Below are 27,952 nucleotides of genomic sequence, written 5' to 3'. Positions count from 1 at the left end.
TTTATCAGGCAAAATACACATTTTTATATAAATAATCATTGCGTAAATCATCTTTTTTATTGCAAATATAGCACTAAATCTGTACGAGCTAACAGCTGTGTCTGTTTCCCTGAATTGGTTACACTTTTTTCATTTCCTCTTATATGAACTCATGTTCAGGTTATAGTTTTTGAATTTCGAGTGTTGAAATACAATGATTTATGACATGCACAACCGATGTAAAGATATGAGTATACATCAAATATTTATTATTCAACAGCAACCAGAAACAACAACACTTCACACACAAACAGTTGGTTTTTATTTTATTAGTTTTATTTTATTTACATTTTGCTTATCTTTTGTTCTAGTTGTGATAGTAAATTCCTGTATTAACACTGCATGCACACTGGCTGGTGCAAAAGGCTATACAAGTTATCGTTGACTATATTTTATCGCTTTTGAGGGTAGCCTACTGATGAACGCTTGGATCAACCAGCACGGGACCGTTATGATGTGAATATTGCGCTTCTTTTGTTTTGCATTGACAGTCCTCTATTATTTTTACAACTTTTATCATTTCTGTGTTGTCAGAGCATTTTAGTTTCACAGTCTTGGAAGTGATGATAACCGGTGAGCAGACAGAACAAGGAGAGCCTCCTTCGTCCCCACTAGAGGGCGATGTGTCACATTTTCCGAAACAGACGTTGTTCTGAAGCTCCAACGTTTCACAGTTTTCATGGAAGATCCTCTGTGAAATAAAAAATAAAAATACTGTTTTACATTTACAAAATGAAACATTTATAAAAAGAAACACCTATAAAACGTGTGTGCATGCAATATAAAAATGCGTAAAACTAACACTGAAATTCTCTGCCCACAGACAGTACCTGAGAGAAAGTGAGTGCTCGACACTTTTCTTGACGGACATCGATGCTCCTAATTGGCAGAACGTATCTGAAGTCTGATTTTCCACGAAACATGAACTGATTCCAGAATCCTTTTGCGTTTGTAGAGGATGACCTGTGAGCTGAATTCACTGCTGGGTTGGAGATCTTAGCATTGTCCTGCAAACTTATACCCAAAGGTTCTTTTGAATCTTCTTGAGTTGCATTTCCCAACATCACCGCACTTCTCGGATATCCAATCCTGCTGCGAGATCCACTCGTGCGATGTGACTCAGACTTTTTAGCCAAACGTGACTGAAAGAAGATTCCGAATACCTGCATTTGTAAGGTAAAAAATAAAATGAAATGAGCGGAACGCATGTTCTCAATACGGAGGGCCGCAGAGCAAATGCAAGGTCAGCGCAAGCGGCGTTTGTTTTATCAGGTGTGAAAACAAGTGTTACAGACACCTTCGCAGACATCAAAGACACAAGACCTGAAATACTAGGCATATTACGTTATATTAGTCTGTCTGTCTTTCTTTCTGTCTTTTAAAGTAAGGAACTTATTGGCAAACAATATTACCAAAGCACAGAGACACGCAATAAAAATAAAGGTGTTAATGTTAATAATGATAGGCTAATAATAAAATGAAATAAATAAAATGTATAAATAAAATATACATTTTCAATTTAAATGCAATCTAATAAAACAAGTGAATCCTCCACAACATAATGCTAATAAATAGTCTTTTAGCTAGGCTATATGAAGTTTAAAAAATATTATTGTGAGTTTTAATTTCAGAACAAATACATGCACTCAGTTATACACAAATACAATAATTTAATTCTAATATATATATATATATATATATATATATATATATATTAGGCAATATATATATATACAGTGTTGGGGAGTAACTAGTTACATGTAAGGAATTACGTAATTTAATTACAAAATAAAAGTAATTGTAATCAGTTACAGTTACTGAGAATTGTTTTTTAATTAAATTACAGTTACTTATGAAAATGTTAAGGATTACAAAGGGGGCTACATCTGATTTTTTTTCACATAAACTCCCACATACAGATTTAATTGATTTCTTTCATAAATTGCAGTAACTGCTCTAAATTATGAAACACCAATGTTTCAGGAGTTTAGAACATGCTTATTCGATAACTCTTTTATTTCCTATATGAGTTTATGTATAGCTATGCTTCATTTTTTTAAAGATTAACTGTTTTTTCCAAGGCATTGTTAGATTCCAGTGTTTCCTGTTATAGCTATGCAAAGATTTGATTTCAAAAACAGTATCATAGATAATAAAATATTTCTAGTTATGATTTTAAATATGTATTTAACCTCAGAATGATCTCAAAGTAAGTCTGATTTTGCAGTGGCTGTGCTTCAAAGGGGACATTGATCTTCCACAAGTTGGTATGAGTTTTTGGGTATTCATGAAAGGTCTGCAACATACATTGATTAAAATTCCTCAGTGTTCGTGTAAAACAACACCCTTTTTACCTTGCTCTGTTCACAACGACTCATTTTGGGTCCCATTTAAAAGTCCCTTTAAATGCTAATGAGCTCTTCTCACCCGCCCTTTTCTTCTGTGGAAGAGCAATTGCGATTTGCAAATAATCATAAAAAATATAAAGTGTCAGACTTGAGTCTTCTGAGGTGCAGCTGGATCACCAACAATGGGTACTGATCTATCCTTCAGTTTGAACATTTTAATAAAACCTGCCTTGAATTGTCCCTCGTTCGGAAAGCAGTGTGGAGTAAAATTATTTGTGGAGACATAAACAAATTTAGGTGTATTCGGTGGCACATTACCATTTAAAACAAAACTATTGCACTGCGTCTTCAGTGGCTCTGATGTCGGGAAAAAAATAAGATTCTTATGTTCTTCTGCGTCACAAAACTACAAAACACCTGCATTGCTTACAAGACATTGTCACTACAGCTGTTCGAGCGTGGAGAAAATTATGGACTTCGTACAACTGGCTGAGGGTACTTCAGCAGTTGTGGGTGGGGCCTGAGCAACATGACATCATACTGCTCAGAAAATCAAAACGGCTTGATTAATTGAGACTGTTTAGGATTTTGGGGGATTAAAAAAAAGGAGTGAATGGATTTCATTTTAGGGTGATTGTGTCCACATACCGCTAAGCAAGGGCGTAACCATGGTATAGATATTGGGGGGGTCCAAATACGATCACACACACACGTTCAGTCGTAAATCAGATCGTAAATAAAAACAGGCCAGGCCATCAACAAATGAATAGAGGCTTATCAATGGAGTGGGAAGTGCGGGAACTCCTTGGTCTGTGACTCCAGCAGTTCATTATTCAGCCTATTTTCAGGGTATCATGTTAGTTACCTAGCTATAATACTGAGCCATTTGAACGTGATATTTTTTCACATTTATTCAAAAATTGCCGCGGTATTTTTGACCATGGCACTACTTTTTAGGTGTCTACTTGCTTACCGTCTGAAAAAAAAGGCGAATGTCCGCCTGTTTGTCCTGCTTCTTTCTTTTAGCTCCTACCTTCATTTAAGCACCAGTGACGGTCGGACTGAGCGGTTTTTTCAAACGATGCCGCAAGCCGGCGTTTACGGGCTCAACCAAGTGTACAATCGAGGGGGGTGGTCACACAGTTTTGTTTCCCTTGTTTTTCCTAAATTGAAAGTAAATCAGAAATAACAACAGATCCACTAGACTACAACCAGGGTTCATAAAAGGAGGGCATATCATATGTCACATATTACAATATAATAGGCCTATTATTGGGGGGGACAGATTGGTATTTTTCCAATATTGGAAAGTATATGGTGGTTACGCCCATGCCGCTAAGACACATTTATATGCAAACACCATGTAAAAGTGAATTTTGCATCCAATGTCTACTTTAAAATTGAAATATAATCTTAATTCAAGTGATAAAGGATTTCAAAAGTCTGACAGAAATCAGTGTTGAGTACTACTGTACGGTTAACCCTGCCTGCTTTACATGTTTGAAAATGATTAACAGTTGAAAACATTAGAAATTTAGAAAAGTAATCAAAAAGTAATCAAATTACTTCCTTTTGCGATCACATGTGGAATTTGGTCGTTTACTGTTGTTAAAATATGCTATTTATAGCCTTTTATATGGCTGCACAAATTAGCATTTCAGATGTACACATTCTCAAGAAAATCACATACAGACCATATCTATTGTAATCGAGTGTTTATTATCTTATATAAATATAATCTATAGTGGCTGTTTCATGTCATGTTTATTTCTGCTGCTCTGCTGAAACTCACGTTGTTTGATGTTACAACCGACTCTCTGTTCTTAAGTTGCCAGGTATACATTCCAAGTATAATACACATTAGTAAAAGGATCTATTTAAATTTTTATTTGTCTTTATACACTTTGGGTGGCCGCCGTACATTATAAAAGTAGCCCAAAAAACCGCAGCCCATGGCTCTGTAATTTTTCCGCGACTGTATTTTCAAACTAAACCACTTGTGCCGCTATTGTACCCTGGCAACACTGTGCTGTACCCTCATCACACAATGATAGATAACCTTCCGGCTGCGATGACAGGAAGAAGTTGGGGTCAAACCTTATCAAACGATTAATCTGCGTTAAAAAAAGTATTAATGTGTTAAAAAAAAATTATTAATCGCATGCGTTAACTCGTTAACGTTGACACCCCATACATACACCAGTGTTAATTTCGTCGACGAAGACGATGACAAAAAATATTCGTCAACGAACCTTTTTTCTGTGACTAAGACGAGCTAAAACTAATATCTGATGTCTCCCGTTTTTCCCGGGAGTCACAATTCGTTGTCGATTAACTTAAAGTTAGTGACGGCGGGATAGGCGGAATCGCGCTGATAGAAGTGCTCTCTCGCGCGCGCGCGCTCCACTTCTTCAGTCTCATACAGCGCGCTCTCAAATACACACACAGCAGTCCTGTGTCTATCGTGTAGAATCAGAGTATCTCACATAAATACAGTCAGTTATGGCTTAAGTGAGCGTAAAAAGGTGGGTGAATGTGTCAGTAAGTATTACATGCATACCTTCCGTCTTAAAGGGACAGCATTCCTAATTATCCGTGTCATAAATGTTAACCAACAAAAGATGTTAAATAAATGTATACTTAATCAAAGCTACTGTATCTGAAAAATGAGTGTAATTTGTATCTCTACCAAAATTTTTTAATTTATTCCAGTTTTTCCAAATTCAGTCCTTGATTCAAATTTCTCATTAGCTTAATTGATTTGGTCTAAAGACAGAAGAATTAATTACTATTTTTGTTTGAATACTACATATAAAATAGCTACCAAAATAAATGTTGTTAACTGCACTTTGACTAAAAGTTGACAAAAATGCAATGACTTTTCGTCGACTAAAACTATGAAAGACTCAAATGACTAAAATGTGACTAAGACTATTAAGCATTTTCGTCTCAAGATAAAGACTAAGACTAAATCAAAAATGCCTGCCAAAATTAACACTGACATACACACACACACACACACACACACACAATCAGCCAAAGTGGCTTATGTGGATTTTGGTATCCTGTATCCACAATATTAGTAGGCCTTTTTATTATTTATTGTTTTGGCATCAAGAATCCCCTCATCTGGACCCTTTTCACCAGAGCCGGCCCAAGGCATAAGCGAACTAAGTGGCTGCTTAGGGCCCCCATGGCCACCAGAGGGCCCCCAAGAGTAGCCTACATGAAATGACAGTTTATTTTATTTTATTTTAATTCATGATATATTATGTCAATGAACAGTGGCAATTATACAAAAGCGTAATATTAAATAATTAAATAATCTATACATATAATTTTATTATTTCCATAGCGACGTGACCATGTTGATAATATACGCCCTATATGCGCTGGACGCTGCCTTGTGGATCTGTCGGATTAACATCGCGTAAATTCACCTATTTCTCCCGAAATACATTAAAGTAAGTGGCCAATTAGCTGAGAGAAAAACAGAGTAAACTTTATAGTAATCTACACGATATGTATTTGATAGGAATAAAACACGTCGTCCATTAATTGAAAGGATTATTATTGCCGCTGTCCATAGAAATCGGTGTGTAGCCTATTTAACAAACTGAATGTCTTTTTTTACTTAATTGAAGTGTATTCAAATGTCTGCAACCTAAAGTAAACTTTATTCGGTGGAAAACACTGAACAGTTATGAAATATGAAAAGCAAATATGAGCGCGTCTTTCTTCTTTCTTTCTTCTGAGCTCCTCTTTCTCTGGCTCAGCTGCAGCTAAAGCGCGGCGCGTCAAAAGGTTAAAATCGATCGTGTTCTTTTTTTCAAATTCAACATGGAGGTTTTGTGGCACAAATCAGGGGTGCATTTCTCAAAACCATCGTTCGCTAAATATGGTCGTTATTTCCATTGAACTCTATTAACTACAGAACTTGCGAGCAGTTGCTTTTGGGAAACGCACCCGTGATCAGATCAGACCAGACCACCCCAAGTTTGTAAATGACAATAATTTGTAAATGACAGAAGTTCTTCAATAATTTTATTTTATTTTTTTTGGCATCTAAATTAACATTTGTAAATGAGAATAAATAGTTCTATACTGAAAGTACTTTTAACATCTAATTACAAAATAACTTCATTTCAACATCAGAAAAACAACATAAAAGTTGAGTTAATTAGCATGGCCTAGGTAGGTATCTTTTTGTTTTAGGGAAGTTCATGTTTGAACATCAAAACATCAGCAAATAGACATCTTAATATATTATAATATAACATTTTACTTAGTTTTAGATCAAAGTTGTTGTCTTCTGCGTAAAATAACTTTCCAGGGTATATATTTTTTGTAATAAAAATAAGCTTCTGTTTCATAAACTGATAACAGTTTAACATTATTTACCTTAGCCTACATTTTGGGTCTTTGCTATTATATTCCTATATAATTATGCCTCAATTAGCTAGATATAGATTAAGTGTTGTTGTTTTATATATGTACAGATGCTCTCTGCTGTGTTTAATATTTATTATAAAAAGTATGACTTGTCATAAAAGTACAACTTCGATTAATATTTATGTTGTTAAAATAACATTCTGTTCTGTAAATGCATTGTCTGCTGGTTTATTTAGCTTTTCAGCACACCACATTAAGTATGCCACTCAATACTTTAACACTTTGAATGATAAAGTGCAAATTAACACTTGACCACTCTTTTAAGTTTTCAACTGTTACAATTAAAAATCACAGAAGGGTAAAAACATGCCAGGCAGACAGTATGATGTAAGCAACACAGCTACAACAAACTAAACTGATAATGGGTGTGTTAGATTTATAGTGTGTGAATAATCAAGCTTTGACAATAACCAGTCATATTGGCGGTGACTCATATTGGCACAGAGGGGCCCCAAATAAAATTCTGCTTAGGACCCTATAAAGGCTTGGGCCGGCCCTGCTTTTCACATTGGGTTTCTCAGAAGTGGAGGGTTTTAAAATGAATATATATATATATATATATATATATATATATATATATATATATATATATATATATATATATATATATATATATATATATATATATATATATATTTTTTTTTTTTTAATTGCTGGATTTACATTGTTATTATCTGTGGAAATGCGTCACCAGAGTTTGTGAAAAGGGTCCATCTGTTTTAATATTGTTTCTTTTTCACAATGAAACCTTAATATGAAATATTTTGCATTATGTTCTTGATGTGCTTGTCACCTCTACTTAATTAGTGCTGATTTGTGTCAGGGTTGAGAGTGTAGAAGTAGGCATAAGGCAGTGACGGACCCATAAAAGCTCTCAATTAGTCTGTCACGGCATCAGCACTAGTGAAAGTCACACTAAAGAGATCAAAGGATCATTTAACATAACGGAACAATAACATGATCACCAATCCACAGAACGCCTCAGAAGAAGACAGGTGATTGAAAAATTAGTGGGGGCCTTTAGTTTAAAAGTTTAGTGTCTAATAGATTTTTCTAACTGAATTGACATACAAAGTCCCTTTTTATTAATGATGAAAATCGACCCTTCCAACACAAGTCTTCAGGGGCTGTAACTAATGCTATTACCTCTGTCTTTGTAAAAAAGTATGTCCATTCATAAATAAGTTATGAATGTAACAATTAAAAAAAAAAAAAAGTCAGTCAGTCTTTGTCAGTCTTTCTTAGAGACAAGAAACAAACATTTCTTTCTATTTTCATATTCCTTTTGTTTCTTCAGTGAAATCACACAATGAACTCGCACAATTTGCCTATCCTCATGCTGTCCTGTTCTTATGAGACATTGTGTGTTAACATTTAAAACAGATGAAAAAGAGAGCCTTAAAAGCTCTAAAAAAAAAAAATCTGCACTTGTCTGACTGGTTGGATCAGCAGCCAGGTGTGTGCTTGCCCTGTTGGTATGCGGACATACAGGTACCTGTTTCCAGGAGGTCTCCACTTCATAGTGAACGTGTCCTATGTGCCACATCCTGAGTGGAACAGAAGAGAAGAGAAAAGGACAGACAAGAGGTTAGTTTTTAAATGAGTATCTATGTAGCTGAATTTGTCTTTTAGATTGTATTTCCATATACTGTATGTGTGTGTATGAAGGTGTTTATGTGAGGTTGGATTCTACTTTATGTACCTGTCCTAGAAATTATGACATGTAATTGACTGAGACCATGAGATTCTAACTATTTTGTAAACGCAACATATTTGTATTAACACTTGTTTACATGCTTCTAATTAGAGACATTTTTCAGAAGCAGCCCTACAGTGTAATTATAGAGTACAAGATATTTCATGAAGCATGTGATTGTACTTTACTGCTAATTTTCCTTTAAGAAGAACTAATTTGTGATGATATACTAAGAATATGTCAGAGTATTTTCTAGCTCTTGGTTTTTCTGACAGCCTGTTTTCTTAGATCAGTTTTTACATCAGGTAAGGGTAAGAAGGCAGGTCCTAGATCAGCTTTGTTGTATCTGTGTAGCTGGTCTGACTTCATTCCAACATTTCAGTTACTAGTTTAGAATAACTGAAAACTGTTCCCTTTTAACGCCAGTTTTTGAAATGATTATATACAGTATATACACTACTAGAAAAATGTTGGAATAGTTTCTTATGCTCACTAAGGCTGTATATAATAAAATATTTTTTAAATGTAATTTATTCCTGTGATGGCAAAGCTGAACTTTCAGTAGCCATTTCTTCAAACTTCAGTACATGATCCTTCAGAAATGTGGTGCTCAAGAAACATTTATTAGTAGTAGTAGTATTGGCAATAGTATAAATGTTGTTTTATCTGTTTAATATTTGTGACCTAGGACCATAAAAAAAACGTTGAGCCAACTTAAAATTTGAAGGCAACCAGCTTCAGCAGAGTTTTCAGCCAAATATTGTCCTATCCTAACAACAAGAACAACAACAAAAGCTTATTTATTCAGCTTTCAGATGATGTATAAATCTCAATTTTAAAAAATTGACCCTTATGACTGGTTTTGTGGTCCTGGGTCACATTTTGTGGATACCATGATACTATAATATAATTCAAAAGTTTGATGCATTATTATTATTACAAATTATTATATTAAACAGCATGGACACATTGAATTGTTTAAAAGTGACAGTAAAGACTTTCATCGTGTTTCAAAAGATTTCTGTTTCAAATAATGTTCATTTAAACTTTCTTTTCATGAAAGATTCCTGAAAAAAAACTTTTCCACTAAAATATTAAGCAGCAAAAACTGTTTTTAATATTGCTAATAAGAAGAACAATATTTAATAACTGAGCTACAATGCTAACTAATAAAAATTGAGCATCAAATCAGCATATCAGAATGATTTTAAAGGTTCATGTGACACTGAAGACCGCAGTAATGATGCTGAAAATTCTGCTTTGCCTTCACAGGAATAAATAACATTTTAAAATATATTAAATATAAGAGAATTTTGATCAAATAACTACAGCCTTGGTGAGCATAAGAGACTTCTTTCAAAAGGATAGAAAAATCTTAATTATTCCAAATTGTAAAAAAAAAAACAAAAAAAAAAAACATCCACATAGTGGCTATGTATGCAACAATGGTTGACGTGTTTGAGTGCACTTGTGTATTTTGTGTTTTTCAATCAGTCTGTTTGCTTTCAGATACACAATGTCATTTCCTGGTGAATTCCTGTCAGAAGAGCAGTTTACCTGTTCTATTTGCTTAGACGTCTTCACCAATCCTGTCTCCATACCCTGCGGCCACAGCTTCTGCTCATCATGCATCACGTCCTACTGGGAGGGCCAGGGAAAAAGCTGCTTCTGTCCTTTGTGCAAGGAAAGCTTCCGCAAGCGTCCTGAGCTCCACATCAATCACACGCTCAGGGAGATCACAGAGCAGTTTAAACGGATGGCGGAGACCACGATGAGCGCACCTAGGAGTGAACCTGCAGATTCACCATCCAACCTTTTCTCTGCTGTGAAACCTGGAGCGCAGAGCAGGCCGGTAGAGCTGCCCAGAGGCTTCCTGCCAGAAATGAGGAGCCGCTTCCAAAGAACATCATCCAGTGAGCCTCTGGTATCCCATGATGCTCATTCTCTCCCTCCTGCCAAGACACCTAAGCGAAACTTTAGTGTGAGTGGAACAGGATCCAATGGGCCACAGTGTCCAAGACATGGGCATAGTTTGGAGCTACTCTGCAAGACTGACCAGACATGCATTTGCATAACATGTGCAGAGAGGGAACATTACGGGCATTCTGTGATAGAGGCCAAGAGAGAGATGAATATTAAGAAGGTTAGTGTACATATAATGCACGTGAATGAAAAGTAAAATCAATGTAGGACTTGAGGAAAATGTTTATTTTTGTATGCGTTGCATCTGTGTTAACAGTTTGTATCTCTTCTTAGTCCCAGTTGCGCATCTTGGAGGTGGAGCTACAAGGATTGATCACAGTCAGAGAGAGGAAGATAGAGGAGATCCAAACATCACTTGCAGAAATTCAAGTATGTGCATCTATGCCATACTAACATTTTAAAGGAATAGTTCCAACACACTCACATGGTAATTTGTAGCTATTTTACGTTTGGGTAAATTTGTAGCGAATTGTCTGATGACTTGAAGGTCTGGGAACTTTGGCCGCTTTGAATGGCCAAGGCCCGCCAAAGAGGCCTAATGACTGACAGGTAAAGCAACCAATCACGTTTCGTTTTGTTCCGCGTTATGTTTAGGGGCATGGAAATGTCACCACAATAACAGACCGGTGTGTAAACCTCTCGGACGTATCTTAAAGTTCAAGGCATAGAATCATAGAATCATGTTCATGTGGTGACATTTCCACGCCCCGAAACGTGACCCTGAACGAAACAAACTGTGATTGGTTGTTTGACATGTCGGTCAAACGGCCTCAAGGGCGGGCCTTGGCCAATGAAAGCTGCCACAGATTCCAGACCTTCAGCTGTACTTCCGTACTACTTTCACATACTTTTGAAAATACAGCGTGTAGTTGAACCTGATAAGCGCTCGTCGTCACAGTTGTAAACACGACGGCTTTCTTTTTTTGTGAGGGGGTTTGGCATCACGGCATCTTTGTTTCCAGGCGGAATGTTAAAGAACGCGACACACACATCTCCCGGAAATCCTGTATAATTCAACCAATCCGACGACGACTTCGAAACTCCTGAAGTGTTTCCACTTTTGTGTGCCATATGCATGAGACGTTTAGCCAACGTTCCATGGTCGTGACATCTGAGGCTGAGACTAGGGGCGGGGTTACAAGTAGACCTTCAAGCTTACTTTTAAAATTAAAAAAACTTGTACGATTCACATCTTATGAATTCATACAAAATCATTTACTTGTGAAATAGTTAAGTTTTCTCATGAGATTGGGTTAGTAGTTCGCTCAAAAAAGTTCGCTTTCATGTTGTTCCAAACCCATATGCTGTTTTTGGTCCTTTGGAACACAAAAGGATCATTTTTGAAGAATCTTCATACAGCTATTTTTAAACATGTTAAGCTCTACAAATAGGAGGGGAAAAATGAAAAACGAGCTAACAAAACAAAACTCACCATAAAAGAAATCCTGTATATTCTAAAGGTGTGGTCACATTAAGGGATAGTTCACCCAAAAATTAAATTCTGTCATCATCTACTCCCCCTCAAATATGTGTGAGATTATTTCTTCTATTGAACACAAAAGAAAATATTTTGAAGAATGTTTGTAACCAGTTGATGGTAGCCATTGATTTTCATAATATTTTTCCCCTGTAGCAAAATGTGCAAAATTGGCAAAAAAAAAGAAAAAAAAAAAGGTCTATTGTTAATAGTGTAGCGATGTATGAAGAAGCACAGATCACACAGAAGAAAACAGGTGTCTGATGGTCAGTGTGGCGAATCCCGAACTTGTTGCAAAATCTGCTTAGGAAAATCTTTAATCCTCATGTGCAAATTTCCAATCGTGTGGATTCCCGTTGAAACTTTACTCGTGAAAATAACTGTATGTGATCGCGTTACTGCATGTGTTTGAATATTCTTCAAAATACCTTTTTTTTTCCATAGAAAAAGTCATATGGGTTTGAAAGAATGTGGTTTCCTCATTCTCTTCATTCTCCTAATTGTCTGCTATATTTTCTTCTTCATCTCGTTTGTTTGCTTCAAGGTGAATGCAGAGCAAGAGAAAGCAGGTACTGTGAGTATGTTTGCTGAGTTAATGAAAGCTGTTGAGAAGTCCCAGGCCGAACTTCTGGAGGTGGTGGAGATGGGACATCGGGCTGCAGAACTTCGCTCTCAGGCCTTCATACGTGACCTGCAGACAGAGATCTCTGAACTTAGAAATAGATGCAGCACCATCAATCAGTTGACCCAGTCCCAAGATCATGTTTCCTTCTTTAAGGTAAAACCGGACTTAAACTGTTAATTATTGATATTTGAGAAATTGTTCCATGTATTCGCTTTAAATAACGTAACCTGTCAAAAGCCAATTGTATTGTTTGTTTTATATTTATTACCCCAAAATATAATCAGTATTTAGTGTATTGCTGTTTCTTTTCAGACGTATCCAGCCTACAGTAGTTTACCTGAGACAAAGAGCTGGGCAGAAGTGGCCTTGACCCCTGACCCAACTGCAGGAGCAGTGCTGAGAAATGTCACTCAGATGGTGGAGGAGGTTCAGGAAGCCCTGAGAAGACTATCTGCGATCTGTAAGACAAAGTTCCTTCATAAACTGCTCTTTAACAGATCATTTACATACACTTTCATTGCAGTTCCAAACTCAAATGACCTTTTCCTGTAGACTGGAAAGTGCATGACAACAGAATTTTCTTTTTCATATATTCCTTCAAATGAATAGGGTTTGAATATTGTTAATGTGAACAGAATGATATCATCTTTGACTCAAGAGCACTTCAGATGCTTCACCTCAACAAAAATATTGTTTGTTTAAAATCAAGGAGATTTTAAGACCAGAATTTTGATCTTTAAATGTACACATCACCGTTTTCTCAGTCATGTTTATGGTATGTATTTTTTGGTTTATGGTATGTCAGGTTTGCGCCCTTCCACAGGAAACCCACAGGAAATATATCAACAAAGTAAGTTTTTTCTTCTCCTTTTCCTCCGACCAGTCCAATTTTAGCTTCCCGTCACAGTTTTCAGTGCTGGGGGCTAAATCATAAAAATTGCACAGAGTTTTAATGTCACTACACAGAACTGCATTTTCTCTGTTAAAGTCCACTTTTCAAAGCCAGGTTCAAAACTAATCTTATAATTTAAACTTTAAAAATATTATTGACTATGAATATTGTTGGCTCATATGACAAATTATTTATCGATGACAAATTAAATGTAAATGCACTACGTCTTACCCAAAAGTAGCATGAAAAAATCTTGAATCTTGGAAAAAATGCTGAAAATGCCGAAAATGCCAGTTTTCATATATGTTGATAATATTATAACAACATAGGTCAGAAGTTTGGAATAATTGAGATTTTGAGAACTGTTTTCTATTTTCATATGTTTTAAAATATAAGTTATTCATGTTATGTCAACGTTTAATTTTCAGCAGCCATTAGTCTAGTCTTCATACATGATCCTTCAGAAATCATTCTTACATGCTGATTTGATCCTTAAGCATTAATAATGGTTCTTATTTTCAATGTTGAAAACTGTTTTTGCTGCCTAATATTAAATTTTTTTGACTGGTCTTGTATATGATTGGAGTGACCCTGTACTGTCTTGTACAAAGCCATTTAATTCTCCATCAAAAAAAAAAAATTAATATTAATTAAGTTTTTTCTTCTTCTTTCTTCTAACTGTAGAAGTGTGGAGAGTTCAGGAATATGCAAGTATGAGATCATTTCACATTATTAGATACTTCAAATATCTGTTATTTATGTCACCTTTTTCATATGTCTGCAAAGATCTTGTTTTCAACTCTGTCCTGTTTCTCTCCTCAGTGGATGTGACCCTAGATCGAGACTCCGCCCATCCACGTCTGATTATCTCTGAGGATGGTAAACAGGTGCACTGCAGTGACCGCTACCAGCCGGTGCCAGATACAACTGAACGGTTTGACCGTGTGGTGTGTGTACTTGGCTGCCAAGGGATCATCTCTGGCTGCCATTACTGGGAGGTTGTGGTGGGTGAGAAGACAGACTGGGATTTGGGCATTGCCAGTCGCTCCATCAACAGGAAAGGAAAAATAGTCGCAAACCCAGCTAATGGATTTTGGTTTCTAAGTTTACGAGACAAGCATGAATATGTCTTCCGCACAGAACCATCCATGCCTATAGTTGTACACCCAAAACCACAGCGCATCGGTGTGTATGTGGACTTTGAAAAAGGTCAATTGTCCTTTTATAACGCAGATACAAAGTCACTGATATTTACCTTCACAAACTCCTTTGCAGAGACTTTATATCCTTTTTTCAGCCCGTGCACGAACAAATCTGGCAAAAATGAGGCCCCGCTTATCATATGTCCTGCCTATCCAGCAAACCCAAGCTGGCAGACTGAATAATGAAAAAATAGTGGGATGGAAACAAAAATAAAGAGCACAGGGTGTGTTTACTTTATTATTTAATTTCAAATGATGAAAATTAATATGGTTTAATTTACTATCAATGAGATCATTTCATTGACTTAACAATTTTTGCATATATATATATATATATTCAACAAAACATAAACAGTTAATCCTTATAGACTATTTGATATGCCTAAAACATGAAGACTTATTAAGTGCAAATGATTGCCAAAGGCTTGAGATTTGGGATTTAATTTGACACTGAATACAAGATTGGATGGTGATGGAGATCTGATTGTAAAATAACCTCCCATTAGTATTTAGCTTGCCCAAGCATACAAATGTATAATATTCAAATATGTGTTTTATACATCTCAGTAAAACAAAAATAAATGTGAATATACAGTATGTAGGTGACTGCATCTCTTCTATTTCAATTTTGTCTTTACTCTCTGAATTTCTAGAGTCCATATTATAGGATCATGGTCCTGGAAGACAAACCAGAGACCAAAAGGTCTTAAAAAGAATGTACAGTACAGCAACTTTTGTAAGTTTAAGAGTAACTGTGGCTTTAAAGGGATAGCTCACATAAAAATTAAAATTCTGTCAGTACTCACCCTCATGTTGTTCCAAACCCATAAGACCTTTGTTTATCTTCGGAACACCAATTAAGATATTTTCGATGAAATCTGAGAGCTTTCTGACCTTCCATAGACAGCAATGCAACTACCACGCTCAAGGCCCAGAAAGGTAGTAAGAACATCAATCAAATTTTTCAACTGCAATTTAATGAAGCTACAAGAATACTGTTTGTGTGCAAAGAAAACAAATATAACAACTTTATTCAACAATTTCTTTACTTCTGTGTCAGTCTTTGACGCGTGTTCACATCAGTGGCGTTCCGTCCATATAAGCTGCGAATGCGCCGCATACCCAGGCCGTCTGAGAGAATGAGTTCACGGGCTAAGGAATATAAACATGATTATAAGTTGATCTCTTGTCATTTGAGATGTGACTTAAAGCTTAATAAAGTGTTGGGAATAAGTATGTAAAATTATTTATTTGAAAACAATGGTCATTTTCTGTAAATCTACGTCAGACGGAAGCTTCCGGGTAAAAGCGGATTCTCCGCAGCTTTGGAGCCTCCGCTCTGTGGCTGTGACTCTCAGGATTGTGGCTGTGACTCTCAGGATTGTGGCTGTGACTCTCAGGATTGTGGCTGTGACTCTCAGGATTGTAGCGCGTTCTCAGTGTTTAGCTGCTATGTGCGTGATTTCAAGCGCGAGGTAAGCATAGACTGTAAAAAAAAATGGACGTAGTGTCCGTGACGTCACCCGTAGGTTTCTGTAAAGCGTTTTTGAAGCCTAAAGTGGGCGGAGCCGACCGCCGCCATCTTGGAAGCGCGTCACCGCGCGTCACTCCCGGATAATCGAAAATGAGCAAAAAGGCGGGACGTGGGTGAAGCTGAGCTGAAACCACGCCCCTCTATAGTGACAGCAGTGCTGCCGTGCAAAGACAGAACACCATAACTTCGTTTTTGGTCGAAAATGAGTTATTGATCATTTTGGGACATTAATGACCTCCTTTATCATGTGTTTAAGTGTCATGGAGAAAAGCCCCGGAGAAAGCAAGGCAGAACACAGTATAACATCAGTTACCGCGCTTTGACTTTGTTTTGGAAAGCTCAGATAAGTTACGGTGCTCTGCATATGTTTGCTTTCGTTCGTCAATACTGTGCCAGCCTGGAGTTACACGGTATTTTGCCTTTGTTTTACTGTCCATTAAAGTCTACCGCATTTATTGTGTACTTCTATATCTGTTGGCACTTAGACAAACAAATGAGAGAGATCGCGATCTAACAAACTGCTCCATATAACAAAGCACTGTAAGCAATAACGATTAAAAAACATCTAATTGCCAGATTCCCAGTGTCCTACCTATAATTATTTTTTTCTGTACAAATACAAATCATTAAAGCCAGTTTTCTAAGTTTCGCACTAGAGAGTTTCACACTCTGGAGCAGAGCTCGCGGCAGTCCACCTGTCACTCAAGTGGCCACGCCCTTAATTATGCAGAACTTTAAGGCTTAATATAATTTAAACGGATGAGTTATAAGAAAAATTCACCCCCTCACAGTTGTCACGAAGGGCAAAATTAGCTATATAGACCAAAATAATTTTTTTGTACCAGGCTGTAAACATGTTTTTTTCTGCTGTAAAGTTGGGCATTTTAACATGCTTTTGGAGCCAGCCTCCAGCGGCCAGTCGATGAATTGCAGTTTTAGTCACTTCCGTGTTGGTTTCACTAGAGGGAGATGGAGGTTGCCGCTTGGAGGTAAGCTGTCCGCAAAGCGCTTGCCCAGGTGGAAAAATGCGCTTTTGCTGCCAGATCTCGATTGCCGAAAATTAATTTATTGTCAACATGCCTAAGTAGTAAATAAATTTAAAAAAAAAAGTTTATAAAAATGTATACAAAATTTGAAATAATAACAAACATCAGGAAAAAATAGGAAACAATACCTTTGTTTTCTGTATACTTGTGTTGCTTACAGTTAAAGTCCTTCTGTGATTTTATTGTTGTTTGCAACGTTACTTGGCAATATTTTAAATATATTATTATTTTATTTTATTTTATTTTTATTTTTTTGTATTTTGCATGGTCTATTATTGTCATCCGGGTGGGAGTTTTAACTCCTATTCACTGGGAATAAAAAATAAATAGGGGAAAAAAAAAAGATTCATTCGGTTGATGCAGAGACTTAGAGCGGGGAAATGAGATTAATTTAATTTACAAATAGCCTAAGGTAGGAATGTGCATACTTTTAAATCGACACCTGCCATGGTGTTTTCCTCTTTGAGTGTGTCCTAAAAGCGATTGGGGGTCCTTAATCTTAGCACTCAGCATACCCGGTTAAAAAAGTCACCGCTGGCCACTGGTGTACATTCCTCTGCTTGCAAACAAGTCAGAATGGTTTACGGTTGAACCACTGATGTCAAATGGACTATTTTAATGATGTCCTTATTACATGGGCCTTGAACGTGGTAAATCCGTTGCTGTCTATGCCGGGTCAGAAAGCTCTCAGATTTCATCAAAAACATCTTCATTTGTGTTCCGAAGATGAACGAAGGTCTTACAGGTTTGGAACAACATGAGGGTGAGTAAATAATGACAGAATTTTCTTCTTCTTCTTTTTTTTTTTGGTGAACTATCCATTTAAGTAACGCAATTCTGACTAATAATAATAATAATGAAAATAATTTTGCCTTTTCATCATAATTGCAACTTTACGTTTCAAAATTCTTTTTTTATAAAAGCAACTATATTTCACAACTGCCACTTCTTTGTTGGCTTATGAAACAGCTGATGTATGTTGGCAGTGTGATATTATACATTCTCATCAAAGCAGCTACAGCATTATTTTAAATTTATTTCATCTTTGATTTCCAGTTGACCATTTATTGTTTTTCATTCTATTTTTGTTCTTGTATATCAGTTTGCATATACATTTGCAGTGCTGGGTGAGGCCAATGTGGTCACCAGCTCAGCTCAGCCCTGCTCAAAGCCAATGATAGTCAGAGGTTCTGCTGGGGCACTGGCCCGGACCTCTTGCCTCCACATTTCATTTATATATAATGAGGGAGAGGTAAAAAAGGAGAGCTAGACGTTAAGTAACCATCAGTAACCAATGGCTGTAGCTCCTTTCTTGTGACCGCGCGCAGCGTCAGACCTGCACGCTGCGTTCGAAGGGACTGATGGCACAGTGCTTCAGGCAACGCCACAAACCTGCTTCCACTGTTCAGTACATGCAAGACAGGTAAGTTTGATTTCAGTGAATTTCCGACTGAAATGATTTTGATTTTCAACTATATGTGTATAGTCTGTGTGCACGCGCACATTTTAAAGCGACCCTCACTGCACAATTTCATTTTTTTCCTTAAGTGCGAGCTATTAATAGAAGCCTCACAATAAATAGTTCTGCATAAGCCGCATTGCAATCTTTCCCAGGTGTATTTATGATTCTGTCTATTAGACGACAAGTTAAACATAAGGTATATGATTATTATACAAAATGTGCGCATTTTGGCTAAACCACTTACTCTTTTAATGTCGAGTTGTTGTTTTTTTCTCTGTCAGTGGTGCCAAACAGGACATTGGCACGCGACGCTCAGTGTTATCCCATTTTTACACAGACCGTAACATGCTGTACTTTAATAAATTATGAACGAGAGATGCCTTGTCGTCAGGCGCTGCCTTCGAATGGTTTGTTTATCCGGCAAAGGCGGACTCCTCGGGGACCGCCTATAGGCTATTTGATAGACATCTCTATAACTTGCATCGCCCATCTCAGCGATTATTGTTGCATAAGCCGCTTTTTTTCTTATCGTCATATTTGACGTGATTTTGCAGGGGTGCTTTGGAAGAATGGCTGGAAATAAGTCAGTCGGGATGAGCGCGGTATCATAAGCCTCTTTAGTTTGAATGTGAGTGTCATTCTCTGAAATAACCTTGACTGAACTGGCGTAATGACCCCGATAAAAGCCAAAGATTTTCATGTGAAATTGCTGTTTATGTCACTATTAATCAGGATGAGTCTGGAGTCCCATCTGCGAGCATGATCTACAAATAAATCTACAGGGGACAAAATCAGGGTTTACCTCTCTGCAGGTTTGTACAGAGAATTCTACTCCCAAGTACATTTAAAAAAACAAAAAAAACACAGTGTGATTACAACAACAGCTTACAACATGACAATTTTGGGGATTCATTCAATAATTCGCCAAAACAATGTTTTAAAATTCACAGCCGTTTTGAGAAAAAAAAAAAAAAAGTAATATAAAATAATGTTTTCTAGGAAAAAATATAATTTTACAGGGAGCGGGTCCACTCATTATGAGTGCAGCCATCTTGAGATCACATGACCTCACATAATAATAAAAATATGTTTACGTTATATACCTTTTATGTTATATACTTTTTTTTATGTATCTTTTCTTCCATTCAGCATATTGTTAGGGGACTGAATCCAAGAATGTCCATTATATGGATATGTGTAGTAGAAGGCAGAGAAAAACATAGTTCAGAATGAATCAAAAACATAAATAGTTTCGATATGAAACAACAGCAGTAAAATTCATGCACCCGTGCTGAATGGTGTCAGTATAAAGTCTAAAACTGACTTGGGGGCAAACAAGGAAGCATCTGAATGGGGTTTTGGCCTAATAACAGGCCTCATGAATGATAATTCAGATGATTCGCCATATTAACCTCAGTTACTACTGCAAACTAAGATGATAATAAAGCATTACAGTTGTGGGGGACCTCCATCCTGTGGCGCTGAACCCAGCACGACTATGCTGCAAAGCCAATGAAATGCAAATCAAGAATGCTCATGAGGATGAACAATTAATAATTTAGAAGTTGGGAAAATAACATGCATGCAATTTAAATATCTTTAGATCTCTCTCTCTTTCTCTCTCTCTATCCACCTTTTTCTAGCCGTAAAAATGGGCGCGGCCATTTGTAAATTCTATGGGTCTAGCTTCCGGTCTCATCCGCGTCCAGCTATTTTTAGCTGTACAAAACAGTTTGTTTTACTGCTTGATATTGAAAATGTGTGTGTCTTACGATATTATTTTAATGTATTATCTTAATTATGAACACACTGGTTTGTAGTGCAAACAGTTATTTATTATAACGGCTAGTGAACCGGAAGTCTCGCCCATAGGCTTACTTCCACGTTGAAGAAAAAGGTGGATACTGTCTGGAACATCAGGGAATAGGACAGTATAGGACATTACAAACTGATCATAGATTGCATAACTCACAGGCATCTTCTGTTCTTCTGCAGGGGTCATTCTCTCTGACTCAGTGTCTGTTATTTAGAGATGATATAAAATTGACGCCAATCATCATCCCTGGATTTCCCTGGCCTTATGTTGACATGGCAACAGGAAGGAAAAGTCAGTGTCTTTTCTGGGTTCCTAATGTCTATCTGAATATGTGTATACATTTTTTAAATAATATTTAGTTAATCTAAATGTGCGTTATATATTTATACAATTATCCTTTCTTGTCATCTTTAACACTTCCAGTGTGTGTTTGTTCTAGCAGCTCTCCCACACTGGGTTCAGCCTGCATTAATCATCTCAGCATGTATCTTCTGGTCCAGTATCCATTTCTGTGATCTTAACTCCACCCTTGTTTTCTCTTCGCCAGGCTCCACTTCAAAAGGTGGAGTACATTTCCCTGATGATGATGAAGACTCTCCCATTAACAATAGCTGTGATGAAAATCTTCAGGACAAAGTCATCACTGCTCTACCAGAACCTGATGGTGCATATCTCGTTAAGGTGAAAAAAAAATTGCTTTCCAAAACAAAAACCTTGAAAAATAAACAAGAAAAGAAAAAACAAACAGTATATAAAGATGTGTTGCATGCTGAAATCTCTGAAAACTCTGTATCCAGGTGGGCTTTTTAAGGAGCCATCACAAATATGAAATCGTCTTTTCTTTGCCGCAAGTCCCAACACTAGGCAAAGATGTCACCCTTTCTCCCGCACTACGCACTACTGCAAAACCACGACTACGTGCAACGCGCATCACACCACGCCCTGAGGGTATGTTTTTATAGTGTTCTTATGGTGTGTGTAAGTCATGACAGAAAGATTGTTTATTTGTACAAGCAACTTATTGTATTTTTTTTTCCCATTCACAATGATTTGCATGCACAAAATACCATAGTATTGTACAGTTACGATAGAATATGGAATATATAACAATTCACGGCATCTTAATAAATAAAAATGCATACAAAACAAAATTACCCATAAATATATTATCATTAATTATATTTATATAATGTATTTGGTATTTACAGAAACATTAGATTATGTTTAGAAACATATGTTATATTTGCATTATATATATATATATATATATATATATGTACATTGTATTTTAACCAATATTTGAAATAATTTATAGATATATCCTTATATTTAATAAACCAACTTTCATTCATGAAGAACACTTTATTTCTTAGAATGTTGTCAAAAATAATACAAATGTGTGTGTGTGTGTGTATACTCATACACACACACAAAATACCATAGTATTGTACAGTTACGATAGAATATTCAATATACAGCACCTTCATAAATTGAATAAAAAGCAAACACACACCCAATGCACATTCTTTATTCACTATTTTATAAATTTGTAGAGTTAAAAAATCTTGAATTTTACTTAGAAAATTAGTATCTCGTTCCAACCAATTTATCTGAATGCACCTGGCGTTCTAATAACAACTTTCCAACTCGTAAATACAAACTTCCCAGGTGGACTTGAACACACAATTAGACCAGCTTTTACCATACAGATAGTCTTCTATGTCACTTATCAAAGTCTGCTTACAACCCTTGCATTCTCATTTATTCCCATAAACCCTATTAGGAGGTGTTCATTAGTTAGATTCATAGAGGAGACTTATTACAGGGATTAAGATTAATGAACAATGCTTGTGATCTTGAAACCATCTTAGTCTTGCTAGGAATAGAACAAGAAACCTTTGAGAAATCAGTCCAGATTTATATCTATTAGGCTTCCCTGACTCAAATGATGACAAATTTCAGAAATCTAGATACACATAGCTTAAACTAAGCAGTTACAATTAAAAACAATATAAATAAGGTTGTAAAAACGTGAGCACTATCAGAGCCGTTAATGTAGATCTAAGATCGCTTGTACCCCTGACTGGTAATAAAACATCAAGCCAAATGCAAGACGTCATGTTACAATCAATAGTCACACTCCTATTTCAGTCCGTCATCGATCTCTCCATTAGCTGAAACTCACTTAGCACGTTTAGTGTCCTTTTTCCCACAGTTGAATCTCTAGGGAAACCTTAACAGCTTTGCCGTATTTGAGCATACAATTTGTATTCTAAAAGAAGCTTCAAGCATTTTGCAGTTAGGTGATTGTTTCTCTGTGATGATTTTAGTCTTCCAGATTTCTTTTACCCATCTTTTTTATTGTCCATTTTGTGTTATCTTTGTTGTACTCTGTATCTGTATTGATTCCACACATTCCCATTCATCTTCCTGTGCTCTTTTAAGGGGGAGTGAGGGTGGCTTGTGAGTACAGCGCTCAGCAGGAGGGAGTGGTGCAAGAGGAACTCACCCTGGTCAACAGGAGCAGAAGGGACAGCAGCGTCCGAGTTCGATTACAGGCCAGAGTCATGGGTGAGATACACACACCAACTGGTGACAGATCTCTCATTCATAACAGAGCATTCATGAGGTGAAGTGTGTCGTTTCTGGACCAGTATAGCTGTCTCTGCATATTCAGTTCAGTTGTTTCAAAGCAGTTTTACAGAAAATTACGCTGGGATGGGAGAAAGTATTTTTTTAAATGAAATCCAAAAATGAAAATTCTCTTCTCATTCATCAACGCTAATGCTGTCCCAGTTGTATATGACTTTCTTTTTTCAGATGACCACAAACTGAGAATTTTAGAAGAATAATCTATCTCTGTGAGTTCAAATAATGCAAGTGGACAGATCTCTCAAAGTTGTGCTTTAAAACCCATGCAAAACAAACATGGCTGTTATCATACAGCCCCATTCATACAGTCTTCTGAAGCAAAAGAAAAATACTAATATTGTAAATTATAAACCAACTCTCATGTTGACAAATTTACGGAGCCCTTTACAGGACATTGTGGTGGGAAAAATTTGGGGTGAGTGGAAATAAATTCAAAATATTTTTCAAATGTTTTGCGTTCTCTCGCAAAGATATTTGCATTCCTCACAAAACTTTTGCGTTCTCTCGCAAAACCATTTGAGTTAGGACAAACTCTTTCTGTTTACTTTACAGCTTGCAGTGGTTACAGCTCGTATGTTCACAATGGAGCGGTTCATAGAGTTTTATTTTGAACTTGGACTCAAATACAGTCAGTGCTTATTTCAAGGCACGGTTTTGGGACATTCTAAAACATTTAATGTGGCTTAATGTTTTAAAACAGTGACATTGGAGGACTAAATTCGATAATAATAAATCCTGATAAAAATTATTAGGCTAACATTAATAACCTTATTAATAATATTACTATTAATAAAGGAGAATAGAATATGAATGCAACGGATTTGGTATTTTTACCGTTTTCATTATAGCCTACCTTAAGCGTTTTATGGGGGAGAAAAAACTTAGGCTACGTTCAGGGCGTTGCGTTCATATTCTGGGCTATTCTGCTTAGTAATATTATTAATAAGGTTATTAATATTAGCCTAATCATTTTATCAGCTTTTATTATTATCGAATTTGGTCCTCCAAGTCACTGTTTCAAATCATTAAGCCACATTAAGCGTTTTATTTTGTCCCAAAACCGTGCCTTGAACTAAGCACTGACTTATTAATTTATATGAGTCCAAGTTCAAAATAAAACTCTGTGAACCGCTCCATTGTGAACATACGAGCTGTAACCACTGCAAGCGTGACGCGTCTTCTTCTTCTTCTTGCTTTACGGCGGATCGCAGACTTATAAGTACATTACCTCCACCTGTCTCAATGGACCATTGACACTTCTAATTGAGATTGTAGATAGAGTGTCAAAGGTCCATTTGAGAGATAGTTGAGAACGACTTAGGACAGTTCAGACATTGCGGTGAATCAGTGGTAAAAGACGATATAAATACTGTTCAGTTTCTTGCACAGACCAATCGTTTTGTGTCTTTACACCTCATTGTATCATCACGAGCCGCAGGGTTTAATTTGTGTTCTACTGAAGAAACAAAGTCAACTACATCTTCGATGCCCTGGGGGTAAGCAGATAAATATCAAATTTTCATTTTTGGGTGAACTATCCCTTTAAGTAAGAAATCATTTGTAAATAGAAAACTACCTCCACTAAAATGTGACCCTGGAGCACAAAACCAGTCATAAGGGTCAATTACACTATTACACATAAGCTTACCATTGATGTATGGTTTGTTAGGATAGGACAGTTTTGGCTGAGATACAACTATTTGAAAATCTGTAATCTAAGGGTGCAATAAAACAAAATATTGAGAAAAAGTTCTTAGCAATGCATATTACTAATCAAAAATTAAGTTATGATATATTTACTGTAGAAAATTTACAAAATATTTTAATGGAACATGATCTTTATTTAATATCCTAATAATTTTTAGCATAAAAGAAAAATCTATCATTTTGACCCATACAATGTATTGTTGACTATTGCTACAAATATACCCGTGCTACTTATGACTGGTTTTGTGGTAAAGTGTCACAAATAAGAAACTAACTATTCTTTTTTTACAGATCGCCACCACGGGACACCTATGTTACTTGATGGAGTGCGGTGTGTTGGTGAAGAAAAACACACAAAATAATGGCACAGAGAAAATGAAGAAATCGGTTTGCTTGAGTGTATGATGAGAATAAACCAAAATGAATGAATGCACATGTTAATGTATCTCAGAATATGAACAACCCCGTCACACACCCATCCATAGAGGATCACAACTTAATTGTTTCTGCACTAAAGCAAAATTAGAGCCGCTATTCTAGAGTCTTCGTATCACAGGTCTGCTAATGGCATCACACATTTTTATTACAGTAAAATTAATTCAAAAAGCAATTTAAAAAGAAAAGCAATATCAATGCATCTGGCCTTTTGCAAGCACTACCTGAACCTAATACCTGAAGGTGGAATGTATGTATAATCATGTGCATAATACACTGTATATACACGATTATATATAATCATATGTCATTCTCTTGCTTAAATGCTTTGCAACCATAATCAATCCTTCCAACTGCTGTGATTCATTTCTCAAATATGATGTGATGTGTTAATTTTTAAAAAAGTAGGCTGTATAAAACACTTGTTGAATGCTTCATGCACAAATAATTTTGCGATAGGCATTGCGATGCATTGGTCTACCCAAACATAACTTGGGAACGGACATTATCATCATACCCGCAGGGAACATAAGCAGTTTGAGGATAGTACCACCTAGTGGTCAAAAAATAAATCACGCCATAAACCTGCTAGAGCAGGGGTAGGCAACGTTGGTCCTGGAGTGCCTATGTCCTGCAGAGTTTAGCTCCAACCCTGAAAAAGCCTCACCTGCCTGTAGCCCTAGTAATTCTGAAGACCTTGATTATCTTGTTCAGGTGTGTTCAGGTGTGGACAGCGGCACTCCAGGACCGACGTTGCCTACCCCTGTGCTAGAGTCTTTTCAGTAATTTAGAGACAGCTATTATTTTGATCTTCCTTGGGAGTCCAGTGTCTTGGTCTAACATATTTCCTGTAGTTTTAACAGGATTTTTTGCAACTCTTACTGTAAAATTCATCTTCACTACGCAGTTGCTCTCTAAACCAACACAACAGTCAAACTTCCACACAAAAATAAAATAAAAATAAAAAAAACCTTGGAAGACAGCCAAACGAAATATAGCATATTCTTCTTCTCAGCTTTTCAATTTGAGATCTTATATCAGACCAATAAGCTTCCAAAACATTTTATGTATTTTAATAGCGTGATTGCTTTACAGCGTTTTTGCTGTGGGCAGTAACACAAAAAAATTGTGTAAAAAATATCATCTCGCCTAATCTTGGCTTGCAAAAGCAAACAGCAAGGGAAGTAGCACCTTCTAACAACACTAGATGGTGTTGCTGCCTGTGTTATTCTTCAACAACAACAAAAAACAATTGGAAGGCCTGCATTCTCTATATACTGATGTGAAAACCACTTAAAATGATTTGAATCGACCAAAAAGGCATTTGTAAGTAAAACAAACAAACAAACAAACAAAACTGCATTTAGTAATAACAAAATGTACGGGCTCTACTGGTCTGAAATCATGTGTTCAGAATGTTCTTGAGAAAAGGTATAAGGAAGCGCATAGTAGAAGAGACATTAATGTCATAACACCACAAGAAAACAAAAGGTTTAGAACATCAACTGAATTAATGAAATACAAATAAAAGATACAAATCTTATGTTCATTGCATTGACTTTTGTTTTTTACTTAATATTTCTCCTTTGTTCAGAACAGCTTTGAATTTGTGACCAAATGGTGAAAAGATTTTTTCAGTGTTACTCTTTTAGAACATCCAGCCATGCTAAATTCCTCAAGCTTGACATTTTTTAATTGGAGTATTATTACAATAAAAATCTTTTGTCTTTAGTATCAAAGTAGCTGAGTTTTGTTTGAGGTCGGCAAATTGTAAATATAGTTGTTAGGAGCTTCTTATTGGTGACTAAGGCCTAGCTTAACAACCATGTATTCTCACAGCTTCTCAGCACTGTATTGTAGTAAATACAGCTTTTAAAATCTCTTTCTGCTATGGAAGTAAAGATTTGTAAAGTAAATGATCCTGCGTCACTAAAACATCATTCTTTAAATCTGGGAATGGTACGGTTCAGCATTAGGGCAGCATTTTAGAGGATGTTTTTATGACATATATTGAATCTTTTAATCTGACTCATGAATTTTATTGCACATAAGCATTACATTCCTTAAGTAATTCATTTTACTTATAAATAGTTGATATATTTGATTTAATGAATAGATTTCTTAAAGGCAGGAATACAGTGGTCCTAAAAAGCACACTATGCATATAAAAATGTATGTCATCGCGTTATATACAAAATATCAAACCAAGTGGCATCTGTAAACAAATGATGCTGGACCTTTTCTCAGAAATAACTTCATCTTAAAAATAACCTTATTGTGCATAATGTTGAATTAAAGTATTTACAGTGTTGGGCAGTAGCGTCGCTACAAGTAGTGACGCTACTAGTTTAACTACATTTCTCAGTAGCGTGGCGGTAGCGCCACTGCTTTCTGAATCAAATAGCTTTTCGGTAGTTAAGCTCTTTTTTTGATCATGTAGCGTGGTAGCGTCAAAAAAAAGCTAACGTTACATTTTCCAAAGAAAGCATTCTGAAACTCGAGCTCAAATCAGAAATAAAACAGCTACGGATCACTGATCCTGGATCAGTAAGTGACGCCACAGACACTGAAGCTCGTAACGCCATT

The 27,952-nt window shown here is 36.3% G+C and overlaps 3 protein-coding genes and 1 long non-coding RNA gene across 6 annotated transcripts; 2 read left to right on the top strand and 2 right to left on the bottom strand.

Moving 5' to 3' along the window:
• Positions 1-298: 298 nt before the first annotated feature.
• Positions 299-1,515, bottom strand: LOC131539448 (cerberus-like). Its single transcript, XM_058774067.1, has 2 exons — positions 870-1,515; positions 299-730 (listed from the first exon to the last, which is right to left on the bottom strand). Exons 1-2 carry the CDS (start codon positions 1,245-1,247, stop codon positions 452-454), a joined length of 657 nt encoding a protein of 218 aa, XP_058630050.1. The 5' UTR covers positions 1,248-1,515; the 3' UTR covers positions 299-451.
• On the top strand, positions 1,090-15,302 carry btr01 (bloodthirsty-related gene family, member 1). The gene is made up of 9 exons (XM_058774060.1): positions 1,090-1,215; positions 8,289-8,426; positions 10,045-10,678; positions 10,792-10,887; positions 12,540-12,773; positions 12,933-13,080; positions 13,426-13,470; positions 14,197-14,223; positions 14,335-15,302. Exons 2-9 carry the CDS (start codon positions 8,317-8,319, stop codon positions 14,895-14,897), a joined length of 1,857 nt encoding a protein of 618 aa, XP_058630043.1. The 5' UTR covers positions 1,090-1,215; positions 8,289-8,316; the 3' UTR covers positions 14,898-15,302.
• LOC131539485 (uncharacterized) lies at positions 10,394-19,137 on the bottom strand. The gene is made up of 4 exons (XR_009270885.1): positions 19,001-19,137; positions 12,958-13,078; positions 12,569-12,686; positions 10,394-10,499 (listed from the first exon to the last, which is right to left on the bottom strand). It is a non-coding gene; the product is annotated as an uncharacterized LOC131539485 (long non-coding RNA).
• LOC131539455 (adipose secreted signaling protein) lies at positions 18,283-26,909 on the top strand. Of its 3 annotated transcripts, none has more exons than XM_058774070.1 (7): positions 18,283-18,717; positions 19,489-19,568; positions 20,752-20,863; positions 21,120-21,253; positions 21,370-21,520; positions 23,018-23,143; positions 25,223-26,909. In XM_058774070.1, exons 3-7 carry the CDS (start codon positions 20,845-20,847, stop codon positions 25,291-25,293), a joined length of 501 nt encoding a protein of 166 aa, XP_058630053.1. In that variant the 5' UTR covers positions 18,283-18,717; positions 19,489-19,568; positions 20,752-20,844; the 3' UTR covers positions 25,294-26,909. The 3 variants fall into 3 exon arrangements, with proteins under 3 accessions (XP_058630053.1, XP_058630054.1, XP_058630060.1); XM_058774077.1 differs by lacking the exon at positions 18,283-18,717 and adding an exon at positions 19,274-19,384; XM_058774071.1 differs by lacking the exon at positions 19,489-19,568.
• The last annotated feature ends 1,043 nt before the right edge of the window (positions 26,910-27,952 follow it).

This window comes from Onychostoma macrolepis, chromosome 01 (genome assembly GCF_012432095.1).
Source record: "Onychostoma macrolepis isolate SWU-2019 chromosome 01, ASM1243209v1, whole genome shotgun sequence".
Taxonomy (NCBI): Eukaryota; Metazoa; Chordata; class Actinopteri; order Cypriniformes; family Cyprinidae; genus Onychostoma; species Onychostoma macrolepis.
Note: the sequence above shows the minus strand (reverse complement) of the source record. Positions and strands in the feature narration are given on the sequence as shown.